Genomic DNA, 22,197 nt, shown 5'->3' with positions numbered 1-22,197 from the left:
GCGGGTGGAACTGACTAAAACATAAAATCCAGGCTAGCAAAAGCAAAATGTCATTTTACAACTGTCTTGAAAAATAAGAAACCGGGTCTTGCAAATACAGAATTTAACACAAGAATTGAAACTTGTCTTACAATGCAACATTGAAACTTGAAGACTTCTGAAGGCCTTATTGTCTGAATTGCAAGTCTTTAATAATAGCATTTAGACAAGTTGTTCATATTGTATAGCCAGGCAAAGCAACAGACTAAGCGCTGTACGGAAGGGTGATACAGACATAGTTGTCCAAATAGTAGGATGGGTATGTAGATGAGCGTGGAAGGGACAAAAAGCAGTATATCAAAGGAAGGAGACTGGAATTCTCAGGGTAAAAAATTTTGAGGCAAAGATATGTCTGTAAAGCAGATATGACTTAATAAAGTAAGTATGATATAAAATAGACCAAAATGACATAAGTCAAGATACAACAAATCTTCACTGAAGACTGTGGTGGACTCCCTGTATTCAAAATTAGGTGGTTGGGAGTGACATTCAAGATACAAGGGAATGCATGAAGGCTATAATTATCTTTTTATCTGATATTTTGTAACTAGGGTTATGTGTTCATGTGTCACTGCACAAAAGTAAAACTTTTGGATTCACTTACTAACACTGACTTTATGCAACTGTTGCCCTGTACCTCAAGTCTTCTACATGAACAAGAGGATGGAGGAAAAAATTACTCGGAATGCTTATCTTGAATTGGGGATATCAGTAAGATCTAGAAAAAAAAATGCTGTGGTGAAGGTGGATGACGAGTGATTATTTTGTATCTCATAACATAGACATTGGGGAAACAAACAAACAAACAAATCGCAAAATTAGCTTTTAGTCAGATTTTACATTATAGTTTTTCCAGTTTTACGTTGCTGACCACGAGTTTGTGCTCTGTTTTATTTGTGGGATTTTTAAAATAGAAAGCCTTAAATATGTAATTTAATAACCGTAACGCAGTGGAAAAATTCAGCTTGCTCAAAACAGGTTAATGGGAAAAAAAACCCCACACAGCTGCTTTTTAAGCTTATTTTGTAGATTTCAAAAAGAAGAAAATAAAAGGCAATTTATCTAGAGAATGAAAGTTGCAGGAGGGAGATATGACCTGAATAACATATTACTGCCAGATAACTGCTGGTGACAGATATTTCTTTAGAGCTTACAAAATTTGTGTGGGTTACCTGTTATATCACTGTGGTATAATTAGGCCTAGAAATGTAGTAAACATACATGTGAATGTATAGAAAATTATTTTGTTTCATGTGTGGTTGCTTCAGGTCTAATACTTTTTTTTTTCTTTACTTTAGATTCAAGCACCGTTTAAGGACCAATGTACCCAATAGCTCATGGAAGAAAAAAATCAAATCAGGACATCCTTGACTTCCAGGCTACCGAAATATGGAACAAAAACTTTAGGAAGTGTTTTGCAACCTATGCCAAATGGGACGGCTGTCAGTTTAGCAGGGAATAGTGGTGGCAAAAATTTTGGCAAGCACAATGGCACTGTTAGCATGTCTTCCTTTTCTTTCAACTGGAAAAAATCAAATAAATATCAACTGCATGATCAAAATGGGAGAGAGACCAACTCTAAACATAACTGTAACGAAAAATTAAATGATTCTGAGAAGTATTCGCAATCTCGAGGAGCATTGGGTAACGATGTGCTCAGGGTGGGTTTGAACAGTACTGCTTCGGTTGCATCAAAAGCAGCAAAGCAAACCAATATGTTTGTATCTTCTACAGAGGAATTAAACCCAAAGTCTTTGCCTGGACTCTCTAGTTCAGCAAAATTTGCCAAAGGTACCCTGTCAGGAAGGACCTCATATTCTGGACTCAGTGCTCCAAAATCACATTTAAATGGATTTTATGGAAATAGGCCGGTGGTGGGTTTGCAGAGACCTAGAGCTAATTCCAGTGCCACAAGGACAAGTTCAGGAGAAAGCCTGGCACAATCGACAGACAATAGCAAGGCTTTTTCCTGTGAAAAAATGGTAAGATCACAAAGTTTTTCACATTCCATTCAGAATTCTTTTGTTCCTACTGCATCTTTAACCAGGTCACATTCCTTTAACAAAGCTGTGGATCTTACAAGGCCTTACCATAGTCAAAATGTAGCTGCCAGGACATCTCAGAGGCCGACTTTGTTGTCAAGAAGTGCACGTCAGTTGGATGTGCCCAATGGAAATGAACCTATGAAGTTTGGATTTACCAGGCCCTACTCTGGTATGTCAGCTCCTTCTTCAAAGAAGCCCCCACTGTCAAATGCATCTGGGTCAGCACCTTCTTTTGGATACAGATTAAGTCGTCCTTCTCTGCTGAAGCCTACCAGGCAACGATTTGCTGGAAATATCATTGTGGGTGGCAGCAAAAGTACAACTCCTGACACATGCATCGTGGAGAACTCTGAAATTTCAACAAATATTAATAGAGCAATTGAGAAAAACAGTATTATAGAGAGCAATGCTCGCAGAACAGAATCTGATGAGGGCCTGCATGAATGTGTGGGAAAACATGGGTCAAAAGCCATGTGTATGAGTGATGATGGAGATGAAATATCTATATCTTCTTTATCATCCTCTGAAAAAAATGATTTGAGTGAAGATTTCAGTGATGACTTCATAGATATAGAAGACCCAAACAGAACTATACAAATACAGCAAAAGGAGAGTTGCCTTCAAGAACTAGAGCATGGGAGTATAACGTCTATCGAGCCGTTCACCTCTCTCAAGGAAAGTGGAGGATCGTGCTGTAATGCTGATGGCTGGCTTGATATAAATGTGTCTGGTAAATACTTTATTATGTTCTGTTGGAAACTTTACATACTAAATCAAGATTCTGTAACTGTAATTAAGTTGTCTTTTATAATTGCCCATTGCTTGTGAATTGTTTCAGAATGGAACTTAGCTCTATGCTGGCCTGTTGTTGGTTTTCTTTGTTTATTTGTTTTTCAGTGCTGCTTCTGCTTGATAGTTACCTTTCCCTAGCATGACTCTGAAGAGCTCTTTTTCTTGGGGATAAGAGTGAATGGTACTGCCTTTAACCACACTTGTGGTATGGTTGTGGGATTCCTTATATCCTTGCTTTGCCATTCATTACTCTGGACTGGTGATCTTTTAACAAAATTTCTCCTTCCCCACCCCCTCTGCCTCTGTAGGCAAAGAACAGCTGTAACTGCTTCTAAGCAGTGGAAATAAGTGTAGGGTGTCTAATTAAATCAGCCAAATTATAAATAGGACTGTCACTGATTTTGTTTGTTTTTCCTGATGCATGCTATATTAATTCTTTTAAAAATTAGTGGAAGAGACAGAAGATGTTTTAAAAAGCCACATTTTCTCTGAGCTTCTCATAGTATACACGTTTGGAGAGAAGGTACAGTTGAAAGATTGGATCCAAAGGATATACTTTTGGACCCACCTTCTAATATGTTAAGAAGGTACAGAATTTTAGGAAGTAGCTTTCGTAATGGCTGAATTAGTACAGTGTAAAAGGCAAGCAGAGATGTAGGTTGGAAGGTTTCTTGGTTGTAGTTACCAAGTCACCTTAAGCCTTTTTCCCCTCTAGTATGAGTGAACAATACTGTAGAATGCTTTCAGATATTTCTGTTGCAGTACCATTTCATGGAAGTTAATGGACCAATAACACGCATCTTAATATTTATTTTTGGGATATTGGATTGATTTTGGAATCTTAACTATTCCTACTTTCTTTAAGCAGTGGATGACAACAGTGAAAGCACAAAGCATACTACCGAGAATGTGATTTCTCCAGAGATGAATTACAGAGCTGGGTCCTCTTTTGAGCTTTCTCCATCTGACAGCTCTGATGGCACGTACATGTGGGATGAAGAAGGGCTGGAACCTATTGGAAGCGTTCATCCATGTGGAAGCTATGAATCTTCAGAAATGAACAGCATAGTATGTATTTATGTGTATAACTTGCATAATTATAATGTTTTGAGTTTATTGCTTATTAAGTATATTTTAAAAACAGAATATATTTGTTTACTTGATAGTCGTTTCCTCTGTAGTTGACAGCTTTTTGAAACTTCTTGTTTGGGAACTCCTGTGCCTAGACAGGTGGTGTTCTGATTAGGCTGTTTACACACTTTTTTTTCCTTACTCTCAAGTTAGGACAGAACGGGTCTGTCCTTATGCCATCTCATGGTAGCGCTCACAAAGAACAATATAACTAAATTCTGCAAATGGTAGGTTAAATATCCCCTATCAGCCTCTAAACCTAGGAGGGAAAAAGCAAGAAAATGGCTATCAGCTGTCTGACTTCTTCCATCATCTTATTTCTATGCTGTATAGATATCGGACCCTTTTGACATGGCATTTATTTTTATTTCACAGTTTATTCAACTATAGAATCTTCAAGGTAGATACCTGACTGTAGCTCACTGTACCAAGATGCTTTGTCTCGAATGTGATACACAAGATGTGTCACAACCTTTTTCTTATTGTTAAACTTATAACTGATCTGCAAGAAACATCATTCAGTCTGAAGAACAGATGGAGGGTTGTTGCAGTGCTGTGACCCTTGGCTGAGGTCCGAGAGCCAACCTTGGGATTTCGTGGGTGCGAGGAAAATATTGTCTGTCTGTCCTTCATCGCTTTTCACTGTCCATATTCCTTTATCTGAACAGACGTCTTAATTAAGCAACTCAGATTTTATTAACGTGGTACTAGGAATCAGAACTTCTAACAAAAAGAATTTGGTGTCATCCGTGTGGCATGCTTCATGTGTTTCAGGTGTGTCTGTCAGCACTGCCACTTCAGTAATGCAGATACCAGTTTTGGACTTAGACGGGTTTGTGGCACCTACTGAGACTGTGATTTGTAGTTCTAGTAGGGTTGTCATCTGTAGCCCAAGAGTAGAACAGCAGAGATAAAAATGTAATTATATATGAAACTATATACCAATTCCTGATATATTTTTAGCTGTTTGTGGTTTGGTTTGCTTTCTGCCTTTAATTATGATATTGAGATGTAGTGCTTAAGAGTTTAGAAATGGTTATTAACTTTTCATGGTAACTTGTGACCAGCTTGGAAAAGCAGTGAGACTTTTCCAGTATGAGCTTTGTGACTCTATTGATATTTGTAGGAGACAAAAAATTTTAACATAGGCCACTGCAAAAACATCATTTTCCCCAGACGCATGCACACGCCAGGAAAAAAGGGAAGCTTAAAAACTTTGTCCTTGGTAAATTTTAAATGTAGGTATTTTTGATACAGTGTAATTTATCAAATGAAAGATACTATGGACCAATGTTTTTGGACTGTGTATTTAGGGTTTTGATGTATGTGAGCTCCATGCATTAATTTGTGCATGTGTATGAATAGATAATCAATGTTCTGATTGACAGATGCTATGGTAAGCCTTGTGGTGCAGAGGTACATTAGAAGCTTTTGATATTTTTGTTCACTATTTTGGTTTATTTCTTCCTTTATTGAAAGTAAATAGCTTTTAGAGAGGACTTAACCTAGAAAGTGCATTCTTCCATTTTTTTGATGAAGCAAAGAAAGGAGGAGACTGTAAATATAACTTACTGATGAATCTAGAAAGTCATGTGTTTTTTCCACCCGTTTTGTTTTTTATCCTGTTAGTGCTGTTCTAGAATTACAGTGCTTACTGTAGTGTGAATTTTTGTCTTAAATGGGTGAAACATCAATAACAGATATTTTATTTTTACAAGGCAGAAATGTATTTGCAGTCAGCTTGGGTTTTGAGGGGAAATTGTAGCTCCGAAGTGTTTGTTTTGCCATATAGTGTTGTGCTTTTCAGTTGTTGTGGTGGAGGGTTTTTAGGTGTATGTGTGTGCACGTATGTTTGTTTTTTTCACTGTGCTTGTTGGTTTTGGTAGAAAGCATGATATATTTGATTTTTTTAGCCTAAAGATTAAACACTGATCATTTTTAATCTAAAGATGCAGAGGAATCTGTTACAATTCTTCATTATTTTTGAAGAATTATGTTCTTAGGTAAGTTAATGTAAGCTTTTGTTCCATATTTTTTCATTTTCTCTACAGGGACTGAGTATAAAGACAGGTTAAAAAAATGGAATTGAAGGTGTTGAGAGTAATTACTGTGATTAGTCAGCACATAAGATGTTTTGATTGCTGGGAGATATGTGATAGAATTATGTGGTTTCTGTTCTCCCGTGTGATGAGGGTAAAAGCAGTTAATATCTGTGTGTCAAAATCCAATTGATATGAGATGTAAGAATTTTGAGTGCTTGAGCTAATACCATCCTGACTGCCCCTTGGAATTAATATTTCTGGGGATATCTCCAAAGCAGACAGTTGATTGTGGAGTTCCCATGGCATCAGGCTGGGCTGAACAGAAGCAGTGTAGCTGAATAACAATTCAGGTAATTAGAAGAGTAATTGATAGTGTTAGGGCAAAACTCACCTGTTTTTAACTTGTATTCTTAGTCTTTTAAGCTGTTATCATCATTGGGATCAACAGATATTAAATGCTTTTCCTAAACTTTTTCTATAGATGGCAGTGCAGCTCTTACTGAGTAATCTTAGAAGGGTTTTGACCATCTTTGAAATGGCAACTTTTGCAGAGGGGATTTCAACTGGGCTTCCAGAATGGCAACCAGAATAGGAAGATGATGGAAGGAGCTTACTGGCTATTCAATCTTTTCGTTTCTTTTTTGGGAGAAGAAAAGCAGATATTGTAGAATCATTGAATAGTTTGGGTTGGAAGGGACCTTCAAAGCTCATCTAGTCCAACTCCCCTGCCATGAGCAGGGACATCTTCACCCAGCTCAGGTTGCTCAGAGCCCCGTCCAGCCTGGCCTGGGATGCCTCTAGGGATGGGGCATCAACACCTCTCTGGGCAACCTGGGCCAGGGTTTCACCACCCTGTTTGTGAAAAATGTCTTCCTCGTGTCCAGCCTGAATCTCCCTTATTTTAGTTTAAAACCTTCGTCCTGTCTAAACAAACCCTGCTGAAAAGTCTGTCCCCATCTTTCTTATAGGCCTCTTTTAAGTACCGAAAGGCTGCTGCCCCCTGGAGCCTTCTCTTTTTGCTTTTCTCAAGTAGAGTTTGGTTTTAAGGACATAGTGAGGAAAAAATAAATTTGGCCTCCTTTAGGGCATTTCTTGTGTTCTTCTCTAACTGAGCCAACAGCTAGGAAGAAAAACCTCCAGCACTGGCTTGCACATTAAAAGTTATCCACATTTAAATAATCTCTCATAAGATAATGCCATGGGGACTTATAGATAAGCAGGACATTTGTGTTGGTTTGAGACCTCGTCATGATGAAAATGTTTTTATTCTCTAATTGTGTAACAGAAAATAACTTAAATAGTTCAATGATCTATGAGTAAAGATATCCCAGCTGCCACTCTGCAACATTTTGTGATCCTGAGTGAGTCTTATGGAGTCTGTCTTGTTTGTCTATTTTTATTACAGAACGACGGGTGAATTAAAAATTAGTAGTAATACTTGATGTTATCAGCAGTATATATTACATTATTTACATATTTCTGGTTCAGCAAAGAACAATAAAGATCTTTTTCAAAGCAGAGGACAGCATTAAAAAAAGACACTTTTTTGTGTGTGGTTTTTTTTTTTAAAGTCTGTACTTAGATGAGCTGTGACTAATTGCCTTTCCTCTTTTGTTAGAATACATGTCTTTTGGCTAACAAAAGCCTAAGCTAATACAGATAATTAATTGCACTGGGTGCTCCTGTGATACTTTCTTAAAGTAGTTTGTGTACTTCAGTTGGGCGCTTCCTTGAGAAGGGTCTGAATTTGTTCTGCGCCTGAAACCGAACGATGGTTTCACCTCGGTAAGCGCCCTTCTGACTTGAATTCATTATAACATTAATAAATACACACTTCTACTTTGTGGTTAGATAGTTTTCAAAAATTTAGTTCTTTGCTAGGAAATTTGGTACAGTGACAACTAATTACATGACTAGATAGCTAGTACTTTAGTGAGGTGGAAATGAAGGAGATGGCATTATTCTTGTGGTATAACAATATTTAAATATAGTGGCTCTAGTCTTGGGGAATCTCGTTGTACCTATGTTAAAGTAATTTGGATTTTGAAGTAGCTGGTCCATTTTTGGCACCTGAAGATGCTGCCTGACAAGCCTGTGAGATCTCAGACATTTTAGTCTTTGCTGCTGCTGCCAAGTTTATCTGGCCACTATTGTGACACGCCTGAACCATAAAGGAGGAGGATGTCAGAGTAATGGAACTGTGAGAATGTAGTACCAGTGTAGAGGGAGGTAACTTTATTTACCTATTACCTAGAAAGTATTAAAACAAACCAATGGTAAAGGTACTTAGATCATCTGATGCAGATGCGTAGACCTGTATGGGCAATAATTTGAAATTCTCAGTGGCATATCTGTCTGATCGGGTGTAGGCACGCTGTACAAAACTAAAGGGTATCTGTGAGCCTCCTGGGAAGTGACAACGAGCAAACCCAGAGGGTGTCAGATATTTTGCAATTTGTATCGTACCTCCTACATTTCCCTCCATGCCCAGCAGAGTTCTATCTCTTCTGCTTCTGCCCAGATAGTTTTCATTTGTTGCATTTTTCACCAGAGACATACTGTCCTGCAGGACAAATTGAATAATTCATTGGTCCTTCACACTCCTTTACCTAAAAGCATGAGTTTTGGGGTTGTAGGCCAATATTTTTCTTGGCAAGAAACAACAGAGTAGCCCAGGAAGTCTTCTGGGAGATTTCCAGCTTTTACTGATGCATTCTAGAAAATGGTAAACATCATGTCTGAGTTTTAGATGTGATATAAAATGACTTCTTGGAAATAACATTATCTTGGTAAGCTGCTATTTCTGCTTAGGATGTCTATGTGAAAGGGCTTAGTCTTACTCTATTTGCTAGAATTTTTGAAGTGGTTCAAACTTCCTGCTCAGAAATACAGTGATTCTGGGATTAGAGTATAATACAGATGTCAGCCTTGAAAGCTGTTTTTCGTTGGCATGCAAGTGTGCCACGCATTTGAAGCTGGTGTTGCTGGTAACCTCTGTTTAAGTTCAGTCACATCCATGTTCCACAGTCTTTTGTCCTGACATCTTCATGCCATGTTCCAGAACGTGACAAAAATGATGCTAACTCACTTGACTTGTACTGTTCTAACTTCGTAGTTTTCATTAGGTTGATACAATTGTTTTCATTTTTCCAATATTAGAAGTATAGAAAGATCTGGCATTTGTTTTTCATATACTAACTTTCTAAAAAAGCTTTCAGTTATGCTTAAAAAATATTTTTAGAAAAACCATTAGACGACTACTTTCTGATTTCAAAACGTCAAAAGTCAGTGTTACCTTTTTGCATTTAGTATCCGTTATGAACAGATAATATTTGTGGACATATAAAATTAGTGGGAAAGCATCCTTGATTAACATGTCTGCAGTTAAGCTTTTAGTAGAAAACTGTGCAACTGCTATGTATAACTCAGAATGTGTTATTACTTGTCTTAATACCAAACTAAGAGGAGTTTCAGTATATTAGCAGGGTTCCTCAACAATTCTTTTGGCAGAGTTTGTTGAGGAGGGGTTTCTGCTCCTGGCAGAGAAAGGCAGCGACGTGAAGGCAGAGACGGTGATTTTGAAGGTACTTGCTGCCTTCAGAGTGAAAATGGCCATCGTCTACCCTCCCATCACCATTCTAGTCTTAGTTCAGAGTTTAACTGTTAGAGCAATGGGAGATAGTGAGAAACTGAATCACTTAATGAGATGGAGTTTCTGTTTGTCTTGTGTGATGCCCGTATCCCTGCTGTCAAATATTGTTAAGAGGTTATACGACTATATTACATTGCACAAACCTCTTGTGATGTTGGTTTGAGAGACATGACGTTTTGGGAACAAACCTTTATGGTAAATTACCTTTTTTCCTTTGGGATGGGAAAGCATATATGCCTTTGAGAGCTGCTTGATTTAGAACTGACACGGTAAATCTTCTCATGCTGTTTTGGCTGCTAGAATCAAGTAAGGCAACTTCACTTGTGCTTTTGTGTTTCATTGGTGGTGGCTGTTAATCACAGCTTGGAATTTGTATGGTGGAGAGGGAGCAGGAGCCGATGTGATGTTGTGTGAAATATGCGAATAAATACTGGTAGAAATTAACACTTCCTGTAATTAACACTACTTTTATTTTGTAAGCTTGTAAGTGACACTTCCTGTATGAATTGGTAACTGTATATCCAGTGTTACATTTCAATGTGAGTTTATAGCTGCTCCCTTTTTTTTTTCTGTATTCTATCAAGTACTGTCACTTTTCAATGACAAAAGGACTTCAGAATTACTTCATTTAACTGTATTGCTGAATTTTGAAGTCTCATATGTTTTCCTTACTCATAGGAAATCTTCAAACCATAATCAGCAGGTAAATATGTGACCGAAGAGAACAATAGTCTTAAAGCTGGAGTATTTTTCAAAGTTATCAGTGTAAACAAGAAAAGCATTTAAAACAATATGTAAACCAAATTGAGACATACATCTAACCTATCTAACTGGGTTTCTGAACATCTTACAGGTAATGTGATTAAAAACACCTAGACTGGCACACAGTTTCCTTTTACTTTTCCTTTTTACCTAAAATTATGTCCTAATCAGTTATAGAACATTGGTGTTGAATCTTTTTCAAAATTATTTTCTGTTGCAAAGCATCAGAAATTTAGAGGAGAGGCAGTGTTGTTTTTGTAGCACACACAGCTTTAGTCTCTCTGGATAAAATGTGCACACCCAATTTCAGTCTTATTGTCCCCACAGTTCAAAGTATGGATGCACTTTAATTTCTTTTCAAGAACACTTAACATTGCACTCAGGCCATATTGATACCAACTACAATCTGATATGACCTTATAACTCTAGCTGTTGTCCTCGTTGAGACTGGAAATTTAACAAAGCATCATTTTTCCACATATGAGGCAGTTCTGAGTAAACAGCATTTCGGTGTTTCTGTGTTCTTGGTTCACACCTGTTGAAATGTCAGGATAATGTAGTGTGAATATACTTTTGCAACAGTGCAAGTAAGTGACAGGATGTTTCCTGTGTTGTTAGCAGTTCATACAGAGGTTGGTCAAAATAGAATTCCTTGAAAATAGTTAGGGGATATTTGAGGATTGTTTTGGTTTTAATTAGAAACAAGTATATTAAACCGACTGTACAAGAATAGAACACATTCATGTTGTGTAATAAGTCATATTCAGATTACCCAAAAACTCTAGCTAGGGTATAATTAGAACTTACTGCACAGAGGAAACTTAACTGATCTCCTGGTAGCAGCCCTGCCCATGGCATTCCTCTGAATTTTGAGGTTATGGTTTGGTTCCTTTCTCAGCTGGGAGTATTCAAAGCCTCCCTATTTGCCTTTAAGCTGCACCTCACACTATTCATGCAAGTGCAAGTTAGTGGCGTGAGAATCATTCAGAATTATTTTTGCTAGTTAAGAGTATCTGTAGCAATTCCATATTGCTTTATAGAGTGCAGTGCTCCATTATTTGAAGGTAAACTGTAAAAGTAATGCTGAACTCCTGGTATCAGTAGACTACTTCTGAAGGGCGACTGGCAGCAGTGAGCAGCAAGGAATGCTTTCCCCCAGCCTCTGCTGCTTCTGTGGTACTGGTTGTGCTTGCTGCTGCTGGTTTTCCATTATTGTGCTCAACAGGAAAGCAAAACTTCCTACTTGAGAGCATCTGCCTATTGAAAAAAAACCAAACAAACAATTAGAAAACATTCTTAAATTTTGCTGGAATTCTTCAGAAGTATGGTCAAAACGCTTCCCCACCCTGTTCAGTTTCTTTTTTGCAGGTTGGTTACCAGGGCTAGGTGGCAGCCAAGGAATGCGGCTGCGGGCTGTGGGATTTAACCTCTGCTACCTGTTTGGAAAGTGATGTTGCTTACAAATTGGTGTCTCAACAGAATGTTTAATATTTCTGATTTTCTTCTTTCTCTCCCTTCATCTTGCTATTTAATTTCAGATTTCTTACAGTCTGATGTCTGATTTTATAATGACAAAAAAAAAAGGCAGCAATCATAGCTGCTTCTTGAGAAATAGTGGGTAATAACCTAACAATTATTTCCTTTCTACTTTCAGTAAACCTAGGTAGAACGTGCAATGCTTCTATACAACTGTTTTCAAGAACGCTAAATCTTTATTTAGGATAGTTATATCTAATAGTTAAACATATGTCTTGGATTTTCAGGAAAAAGTTCTTGTTGCTTTTGTCACAGCAACCTTCTGTTACTGAACACAAACAAAATGATGAAGTACTTGTTTGGATGTTTGGCTTAATTATCTTTAATGTGACTTGCAATGTACAACACTTAAAACAACTCTCTCCCTGGCCTGTTTTCGGTATTCTGCAGAATTCTGTCCTTTCTCTTCCCTGTGTGGTTTCTTCTGTTCGTGTGCCTTTGTTTACAGTGGGGTTTTCTGTTCAGCCCTACAGTGCAGTGGGTGCCTGTCTTGCGTTTTCTGCCTCACTTAACAATTCTGTTCAGTTCTTACTTAACGTTGCCTTTTTGGAGACTTATATTGCATTCCTGTTTCTTTTTCTCTGTCTCTCTCTGGGGTGTTATCAAATGCTGAAAATAGCATTGAAAAAGGCCCTGGAAGTCTCCCTCTGCTGTCAGCCTTGAATCGTATTTGACTTTTGCAGTTATCCTTTAGCTGCCCTCCAGATGGCTGATTTACCCAGTCTGTTTAGTGTTTGGTGGTGGGTTTTTTAATTTTTTTTTTTTTTAAAGCTATTCCTTTTTTCATTCTTAGAGTACCTGAAATGATACTTTGTTAGTTTCTGTACTGCTCCTGAACTCTTCACTTCTTGTGATTCTTCCATGGTTCTCTCCCTTTACTCAAGCTTATCGTCTGCTTCTTCAACCTTTTTTCTATGGCCTGTTTTTCATCCTTTTTTTTTCTCATTGTCTTTTTTTTTTTAAATGGAAACCCTAAAATCTTTAGATTTTAACATCTCACCAGACTAGATGCAACATATGCAACTGCATAGAAAACAAGTATGAAAATGTCTGTGGAGTTCCATGCATCTAAAGCTGCTAGGTTTTCGGAGCGTAAAGCACATCTAGAATTTATTTGCAAAAGTATGTTTTAGTACAGCATAAGACTTGTAATGCATTTTGACACTATAGACATGAATCAGTTTCAGATGCAAAATAGTACAATTTCTTCTCATTTCAAATATTAAAGCACAACAAATCATATAAACACAGTATATTTCTGTTCTTCCAAAATGATGACAACTCACTGCACTCAGGTAAATGAACTCTTGCAGACAAAAAAAGACATTCTGTTCTGAAGGTACAACCATGTGTTGATTGTAGCGTACAAAAATCCCACCAGAAGCATTCAGCTGGGAGACTTAACAGCTGTAGAAATGTGACTACTAATGAAAAAGTAGCAGTACGTTTCATCTGGGATACTCTGGTGGCTCTTTCGTGTTAGCTGCACATCGTACAAAGAGAATCAATATGAATAACTAATATAAAGGTTTAAAGTAGTGCTTTTTACATTAATACAAGGTTCCTTTGGCATTTCTGCTATACTGGCGGGATTATTGATGGATTTTTTTAAAAGTAAAAATATTTAGATACACTCTTGTATGTAATGAAAATGTAATCTAAGAAATGTAATCTAAAATGTAATCTAAGAAAAGCTAAACTAACAGAAAAGAAGTCTAGTGTATATTGTTAGTATGAGGAAAAGAGAATTTTTCACTTTTTCCAGTGATGCTTTTTGTCAACAAGAATTCTAATTGTGAAGGAATGATGCTAAGGCTTTAGTTCTCAGTTAGATTTTTGGACTACTTGCCTTTCTGATGCATCACAGCTAAACTCTCCAGTTTAGACAAAAGTGTCTAAGACAGGTTCAGTTTGAGAGGAGGTATTTTTGATGTTCTAAGGAGACATACCCAGGTTTCACAAAACTAGCTTGAAAGATGTCTGTTATTTTGTAGTGTTTTTCTGTTGTCCAAAACTAGCAACCTGTGACTCAATTTCTGTTTGTTTTTTGTAATCTTTATGCTCTTTTTAATACTTTTCCCACTAAATCCTAGAAGCTGGGTATCTTGTAGCTGCCCTCCTGTTTGGCTCTGTCTTTGCCACTTCATATGGTGACAGGACTTTGCTGTGCAGTTGGGCTGCTGAGATGTGTATCAAGGCTGTATTCTGATGTTTTTCTTAACTTCAGAAATAAAACAGTAGGAGCTCTGCTTACTCTGAATTCTTAAGACTATTGGACCTGAGGAAATTTATAGTGAAAGGTACAATGTCTGTTCAGCTATCTTATCGACATTTCAGCTTTCTATGTCAGTGTCAAACCTTACATCCTCTGCTGTTTCAAGAGACTTTTTTTTTTTTTTTAACCCCAGGAGGACTTATTTTATGATTACACTTTTCTCCTGTGTGCTATTAAGTGAAATCAGTACTGCTGAATTTGTAGTAATATATTCATTGCCATAGCATCAGACTTGTGTTAAACACAGTGTCGTGGCTTCATTTTCATGCTAACATAGACATCCAACATTTTATTTAAAGAGGGTCTCTTTTGGTAGTAGAGAAAGAATGAAGGCTAGATCTGATCAGGATGTTTGACTATTTTTTTTTTTTGTTTTCTTTTGAAGGAGTGTCACAAGGACATCTGTCTGCTTTAAATGACTTGATGACTTTGACAACTGCTTTTCTAAGTTTAGAGAAGTAGGTTTTAATACAGAGATGCTAGTTCTTTTAAGACTTGGTGGGTTTTTTTGGTTGTTTTTAATGTAAAATCTTTATTTTTAAAATATTTTTTCTAGTAATTTTCTAAAAGACCTTTGAAATTAGTTCTAGTATTTTGGAGATTCTGATAGAATTCTATTCAGAGGGCTTTTTATTTATGCATACTTTTTTATTTTTAGGATGATTTAAATGTCACTCTTAAGCCATGATTTAAATTACTCTCATATGTTAATTAGTTTTTCAGTAGCTTCTAACTTTGTTATCCATGCCTGAATTTGGCCCAAACTGTGATCTCCATTTCAGAGAATTGTCAGAGAAATTTAAATGCCAGGCTTTCTTCCTGTATGTGTCCATGAGATCTTTTTAACATAAAAATTGAATAAGAAGTTTTACGTGGAAAAATTACTTTGCTTCACCTTTCAACTGTTTCTGAGCAGCTGTTTACTGTCTTGCTGAAAACAAGAAATCAGCTTGAGGTAGACGTAGAAAAATTGAGCCTAAAATTTGGCTGTAAAGACTGACAATATTCAAAATAAGTAAAGCACCTTTAACTAAAGGAAGTTATAAAATAACCTTGATTTCATAGTGGTCATTACTGACACTTGCTATAATACATTTTCATCAAAAGGAATACATCATGATACTGTAGGAATAACTAACTACAAGTCTGAAGTCTGATTCTAACCTAGTGATGATTTGTTTGTACAAAGAGCGTAAAGTATAACTGAATATATAGAATGTGCTATAATGTGCTGTCATTCAACAAAGTGACCTGTAATTACTACAGTAAACAACTTTGAAAATATATACTGGAAATAGCTTAGCATGTTTACCTTTCACAATATCCAACCAGATTAAACAGTAAAGTTTTTACTAAGTTAGATCACCTGAATGTCAGATAAAGCTTCTATAAATGCATTGTCTGTAACGTGGGGAAGCATGACATGAATGCTAACATCCAAAGCAGGCATGTCAGAAAGATATTTATGTAGTGATGCTGCAGATGACACAAACTTTTGCTGCCAAATTTTGAGCTTGCAGACATGCTTTCTGTAGGTTTTTTTCTGTCCCCAAAGTGGCAATATCTATCCTATGATATTATTGTTGTTTGAAGGCTTTTAAGGAGTTGTAATTTTCTTGTATTAAATAATCTAAGTGCGTTGCTTGTGTGGGCTCTTTTGAGCAAGAAAGTAAAAGATCAAAGAAACTGTGCATATAGGCTTAAAAAAATCAGGATGTAGCACAAATCAAACTGAAGAAATTTCTATGTGTATTTAAGTAATCACTATGGACAACTTAAATAGCATGTGAGCTTTTACTTCCATTTTCCATTGACTTCAGAAGTACACGATTATTATTGGAAGCAAAACCTAACTCACTAAGTCGGTAACAAAAAAAGTTATTTTCCCTTACCAACCTACTTTCTAAAGGTAGAAAAAATTAATGAGGTTTGAGATCTTGAATTGTGGAAAAAAGTAAAACATTATTCCTAATATTCACCAACAGTTCATGACTACCCCAATGTAATTACTTTTCAAGTAAGATAACTTACCTTGGCATGAAAAGAAGGGTCCTGAATTGGTATTTTGAGTTTAGGCTTTTCTCAATTCTGTCAACACTCCTTGAAATTATTTGTTTGAGGCTTGCTGATCTGGAGTTGCTTTGTATTTCTGCACTAACTCAAATGCCCAAATTATTCCTTTTTTTCTTTTTTTAATGCCAGTGTAATATAGATTGTGTCATAAGCTTTCATTGGTCCACATATTTTACTTTTAATAGGGAGGAAGTGTCGGCATCTATCCTTCTTCTAATTTGGGCACATTGCAATTTATTTTTAGTTGCATTATATACTTAGCTCAAGAAATGGGAAAGCTGAGAATCAGGCCTCGTGTCTCAATAGGAAGCTAAACTGATCTTAATTTGGTGGACTGAAAAATACTGCTCCTCGATGCAAGAGAGAGCTTATGATGTACGTAGCATGAGGAATTTTTAGAAACTGAACTTTTTAAAAAGAATGTTTCGCTACTGCAGTTCATTATGATGGACATGAAGTTAGCCTGAGCTTTAAACTTGTTCAGCTTCAACAGAAGTAATTGCTCTACAGTACCCCAATTTTCAAAGCATTGGTCTTAAGAACTTAGTATTCTTATCCATCTTGATAAAGATTCTGGACTACGTTTCCTACAAATTAGGGAGAAAACCCAAGCTGTTGTAGATGAGCTGTTGGTGTGTGCTTGGTGAACCTCTGGTAAGACATAGCAGCAGAGCACAATCACTATAGAAAGAACTTGCACAACATTGATGTGACCTCGCTAAACGTGGTGTAATTGTTCCCCAGCCTTAACTTTGCCTCTCTCTTTAAAATAGTCTCCCATCTCCTTATGCAATATGAGAGTTCCCCCCGTTGGAGTTCTCACTCAGTTCTTACACCAGTAGTCACAGATCATCTGTTTCTCACCTAATGTTTCTCCTGGTCCGCTGCAGTAGGAGAACAAAGTGCTGCTGCCTGTGCTCACTTGAAAACCTTTCTGGAGGGAGAGCTTGGACACAGAACTCTAGTTTGTCTTGGGATTTCACTGTCCCAAATTTAATCTCTTTCTAGGTTGCACCATCTTGAAAATCTAGTGCTAAATCAGACTTGTGAAGTTCCATGCCCCTTTTAGTATGCATTTTTCTTTTCAGCTATACAAATAAAATAGGATTTGTCTCTTACTGTAACTCTTAATAATTGCTGAAACATGTAATATTGTGTAAGGTTGGACCTGATGTACTTTTGAGGAATTTATTTCCTGCTCTGTTTGAGCTTCTTGCCCAGAATTGCTTCCTGATGATGGGTGCTGTTAAGCACACGTTATTAACACAGCTACTGCCATGTAGGTAACTTCAGGTCATTATATAGTAGTAAGAATAACAATGGAAGTCTGTAAATATAGGTTTTATATGTAGTAATGCATTAATGAAGCCTGTGCTTTAGCTGTTCCAGGATGACACTGCTGACATGTATTTTTGTATTACGTTTCCCCAGTAGATGGCATTGGGAAGTGCTCCAAGCAAATTCCCACCTGGCCCGGGGATTACAAAGGTTTCATATTCCCAGTTGTGTTTGGTAGCATGGAGCTGCCTTAGTGCTGCAGGAATGGATAATTAGGGAAGCATAATGAGATCTGCTGCTGACAGAAAAGTATGTTTGGCATCTCAAAGGGTGACCTTCTCTGACATCATTAAACTTCTGAAGTTCTGATACAAAGATAGTAAATTGGCTAAGTTTATTTGTTAATACTCTGGCATACTACATTTTTATATTGTGCTTTTTTTAATGCTTTTGCACAGCAATTTCAAACATTTTTCAACTTTCTTATGTGTTTGTGGTCACTGTTTGTAACTTTTGTAACGCTCATTAAGATTCCTGCAATAGAAGAAAATAATGCTTATTTATACTAATTTGAAAGATCAAAGCGTGGCATAGAAACAATTTATCAATTAACAAACCAAAGCTACCTCTCGAACACACCTACATTTTGCAAAATAGGTTTAAAAATACATGTTAGTTAAAAATCTTCTAGTTCCTGGAAAAATGTGAATTAATGGGAACAAAAAGTAGTAAATAGATACAAGCAGTTAGTTCTCCTAAATGTTGAATCCACGTTTCCTTTAAATGGCTTCTATTTCTCTGTGAAGCTTTTCCATTGTTGGTTTTATTATTATTCACAGAGCCCTGATATGTATTTTTTTTGTTGGTTTTTTTTTCTGTAAATACTTAGAATTCTATATGCAAACAAAATAATTCAGGTAAGACGGAAATATAACAAACAGGTGGTTCTGTCTCGAGTATTTCATCTTTCCTTTATATTGCTTGTGTTTTACGAAGTGCATATTAACTATTTTAACCTCATCCTCTCCCTCCTAAGTCAGTAAATAACTTCCCCTGCAGAAAAGTAGAATCTGTAATGTTCTGTCACACAAAAAAAATATACTTGTCTCTTTCCACCATTTGTATTACAGTGGTCCTTTGTGAACACTATAGGAAGACTGTTGAAAAACAGTTGGAGCAACAGTTTAAACAAATGCCTATTAATGTTCTTTTCACTTATACATCTGACAAAGCAAATATAATAAATGGGAGCCAGCAAAGGAATAGCTTTCCAAATAAATATTGTTTTGCAGTGTATTGGTAGTCTGTGTGCAAGTGTTCAGTTAAGTATTTAATGATCACTTTATTATCCATTGAGAAATAATAAGTAAAACACTTATTTAATATTGGGTAATTTTTTCAATATTGGTCCCATGAGAATCATCTTTAGGCTTAGCTGTCAAACCTAAGAAAAATCACATCTGCCTCTTTTCTAAGAGTAGAAATGCAGAAGTGCTTGAATCTGATCATGGACCTTAGAGCTGTGGTGCTTTTTTGTGGTAAACGGGAAAACAGAGCTCAAGAGTTAGAGCTGTATAACCATTAACAGTTTCCCTAGGCTTACTTTGTATTATGATCACGAGGTATTAATACATTTAGCTTACTTTGAATAATGAAGTAAAACGGAGTCTGGGTTCTCTGATCAAGTACTGCGCTTTGTTGCCTGATGCGGCTTTTCTGTAGCGTGGTGCAAGCGGTGTCTGACTGCTCAGAATATTCTACAGCCTTGACCTCGAGGTTTTCCTACTCTTGGTGATCTTAAATGAAGATGAGTCAGTTTCTTTGTCTTTAACACTGACTTGACTTTCCCATACTACAGTCCTTTTTCTTTAGTATACCTGACTGACTATATTTAATATGTATAATTTCATTTAATACTAACACTATTGTATTTTTGTTGTACTGTTAGCATGCCCATGCAACACGACAGTCTGTTAGTCCCTTTAGAAACACCTCTATATGTACCACGGTCTTAAAGACAAAAGGCAGGAGAGCCTAATGCTGATAATAGCGTATTTTAAGGTTCGTTGGCCGAAAGAGTCAAGATAACGTAGGTTCGCCCCTCTTCCTTTCAGTGATGTTGTGATGGTATGATGTGAAAGCTGAAATAAGGTCATTTAAAATCTCTTCACAGAGCCATTTTTGAATAGTAAGTGAGCACAGTAATTTAGTTTTAAAATGCTTCCAACTGGAGAGAACCAGGGTACTAATGAAAGGGAAAAAATCTTTAGAGTATTCCAGACGTGTCAGGCAGAAAAATATTTTAAATCATTTTTGTTTCATCTACCGCTGTTATTGTATAGTATTACTAGAGGTGCTATGATTGGTTGTATAGATGGTCTCGGGTAAGATGATCTCAACCTCTAAAGAGAAGAAGCTGCTGGTAACCTTGGATATCTGTACAGTACAATGGAACAAAGCTTTGAAATAAACTTATGGCAGTAGGGTAAATGAAATGTTGTGAAAATGTATGTATCTGCCCTTTTCTTTCTTACAGGATATCTTGAATAATCTTGATTCATGTGATCTTGAGGATGATGATCTCATGCTTGATGTGGACCTGCCTGAGGACTCGCCTCATGACAAAGGTCAGTAAACTGGCTCAGCAGCCTTACTGTGAAACTGCATTATGGGCTTCAGAGATTTGACTTGTGTTGTTCTGACTTCTGCTTTAATAAGCCAAAGCACTCTTCAAATTGTTTTTCCTTTAAGTAACAACTCTTTCTTTTCTGAAATGTAGGAGGTGTGACATTTTTGTTCCCCCAAATACAAATCTTGCATTTGAAGGATTTTAAATTTAGAAATGAGCTGCCTTTTATAAAAATGCAACCTTGCTGCACACTGTTAGTTTCTTAATATTATTTTAGTAGAATAAATTTCAAATTAGCTCTTCAGTCTCATGCTTCAGCTAATTTGAAAATGTTGGAACATCATTTTTATTTTTTTTCCAGCTTTGGTGACTGACGGTGTAATTATTTTTGTGATAATTGTTTTCTTCTACGAAATGACAATATTTCCTAATGTATTTTATAGAACTCAGGGTAACAGGAGCCTTAAGATTTGAGTGGTATTTTTTCTTGTTGCCAGTGAGGATGCTCGCAAGCTTTTCACAGACAGGATAGTGGTATCTAGATGCTACTAAAATAACAAGAATCCAGACTAGAATGAGCTAGTCAAGGAAAATAATTGCCACACTTTTTCAAATCCCGGCCTGGAAATGTTCGAAGGCATTTACTTTTGGTTATTCCTGACCTATTTATAAGAACTGTCACTGCCATATGAATATGGGTATTAGTTTTACCTCCAAGTTCAGTGGAGGCTGATATATCTTCAAATGAACAGAAACATTGGATGTGGAGCAGTGTGATGTCCTGCCCCGTACAAACAGGCACTGAAAGGAAAAAGGCTTTCCTTATTTTGTGTACTGTTCAGCTGCCTGCTCCAGCTTGGGGAAATACACTTTTTTTTTTGAGAGTACCTTTGCATTCTTTGGGTGAAGAATGCTGCTTGTAAGTTAAATATAAAGCCAAATTAGCAGTAAATAAATACGTAGTCTTCTATCTACCACAGTGGTGGCACGCGGTGTTTTAACAGTGTGCACATAGGAAGTGCAGTACTTAATCTTTTATATCTCAGAATAAGATTTCCAAAATACTTTTGTGAAAAGCACTTATTGACAATAGTACTAGTATTCAACTCTTCAGCCCAGATAGTTGTACAAATTTTATTTTTTACTTTTTTAGTTTTCCAGAATGGATAATAATCCAAGCCTTGGTAATATTTTTTCAATAAGGGTAATTCTGATTCTATTGGGAAAATATAAGAAGCAATTTTAAAGGGTAGATCAATTTCTCATAAGTTTCTGTGTTTATAAAACAAGTACTGCATCTGCATCAGTAATTCCATTTCAAATTATTAATTTAAAAACTGTTAAAAATATGATATGATGTTTGCCAGAGAAATATAAAAAGCTAATGTTTACCATTTAATCAAGACACAAACGGAATCAAGTTTTTAATTAACTGCTTTCTTAATTGCATCAATATAATAAACTTAAATCTACTTCCACTTCCAGAGCTAAGTATCAATAATGTTTGTGTAGCTGGAATATGTTTTGTGACTATGACAATCTGCTGTGTAAACTGCTGATTCAGGAGGAGGAACTTAAAATTTGAGATCAATATTAGCTAACTAATATTATTTTTGGCATTTTTAAAAAGCTGCGTTCCCCTCTCAGATAAGTGTGGCATAAACTGGGTATCTCTGCTGTAATTGCATCATATCCGGAAATCAATGAATTTTTAGCAAACAGAAGAATTCAAAAGCCACCGCCAGGCTTTCTCTTAAGTAAACACAACCACCTAAAAAAGTAAGATTTGTTCTTAGTTAATATCCACTTGTCTTTACTCAGTGTCTCAATTTCATTTTCCAAAACTGAAAATTGTAATAATGAAATTACTTATAAACTTATTGAGGGATTATTTTAAATAGACCCACTTGAATTTTCATGTGTTATGTGGAAGGATGCTTCCA

At 36.5% G+C, this 22,197-nt stretch overlaps 1 protein-coding gene across 5 annotated transcripts in view; it reads left to right on the top strand.

Annotated features, from left to right (window-relative positions):
- The window catches only part of CCSER2 (coiled-coil serine rich protein 2), a 73,365-nt gene that overhangs the window by 14,722 nt on the left and 36,446 nt on the right, over positions 1-22,197 (top strand). For 3 of the 5 annotated variants that reach the window (XM_065639071.1, XM_065639072.1, XM_065639074.1), the window contains 3 exons: positions 1,338-2,814; positions 3,742-3,944; positions 20,162-20,252. In XM_065639071.1, the coding sequence (XP_065495143.1) occupies positions 1,377-2,814; positions 3,742-3,944; positions 20,162-20,252 (1,732 nt within the window). In that variant the 5' untranslated portion in view covers positions 1,338-1,376. The remainder of the gene's footprint in view (positions 1-1,337; positions 2,815-3,741; positions 3,945-20,161; positions 20,253-22,197) is intronic. The other 2 variants (XM_065639073.1, XM_065639075.1) reach the window with 1 other exon arrangement.

Source organism: Caloenas nicobarica, chromosome 7 (assembly GCF_036013445.1).
Source record: "Caloenas nicobarica isolate bCalNic1 chromosome 7, bCalNic1.hap1, whole genome shotgun sequence".
Classification (NCBI taxonomy): Eukaryota; Metazoa; Chordata; class Aves; order Columbiformes; family Columbidae; genus Caloenas; species Caloenas nicobarica.
This window is presented reverse-complemented; position numbering and strand designations above follow the sequence as displayed.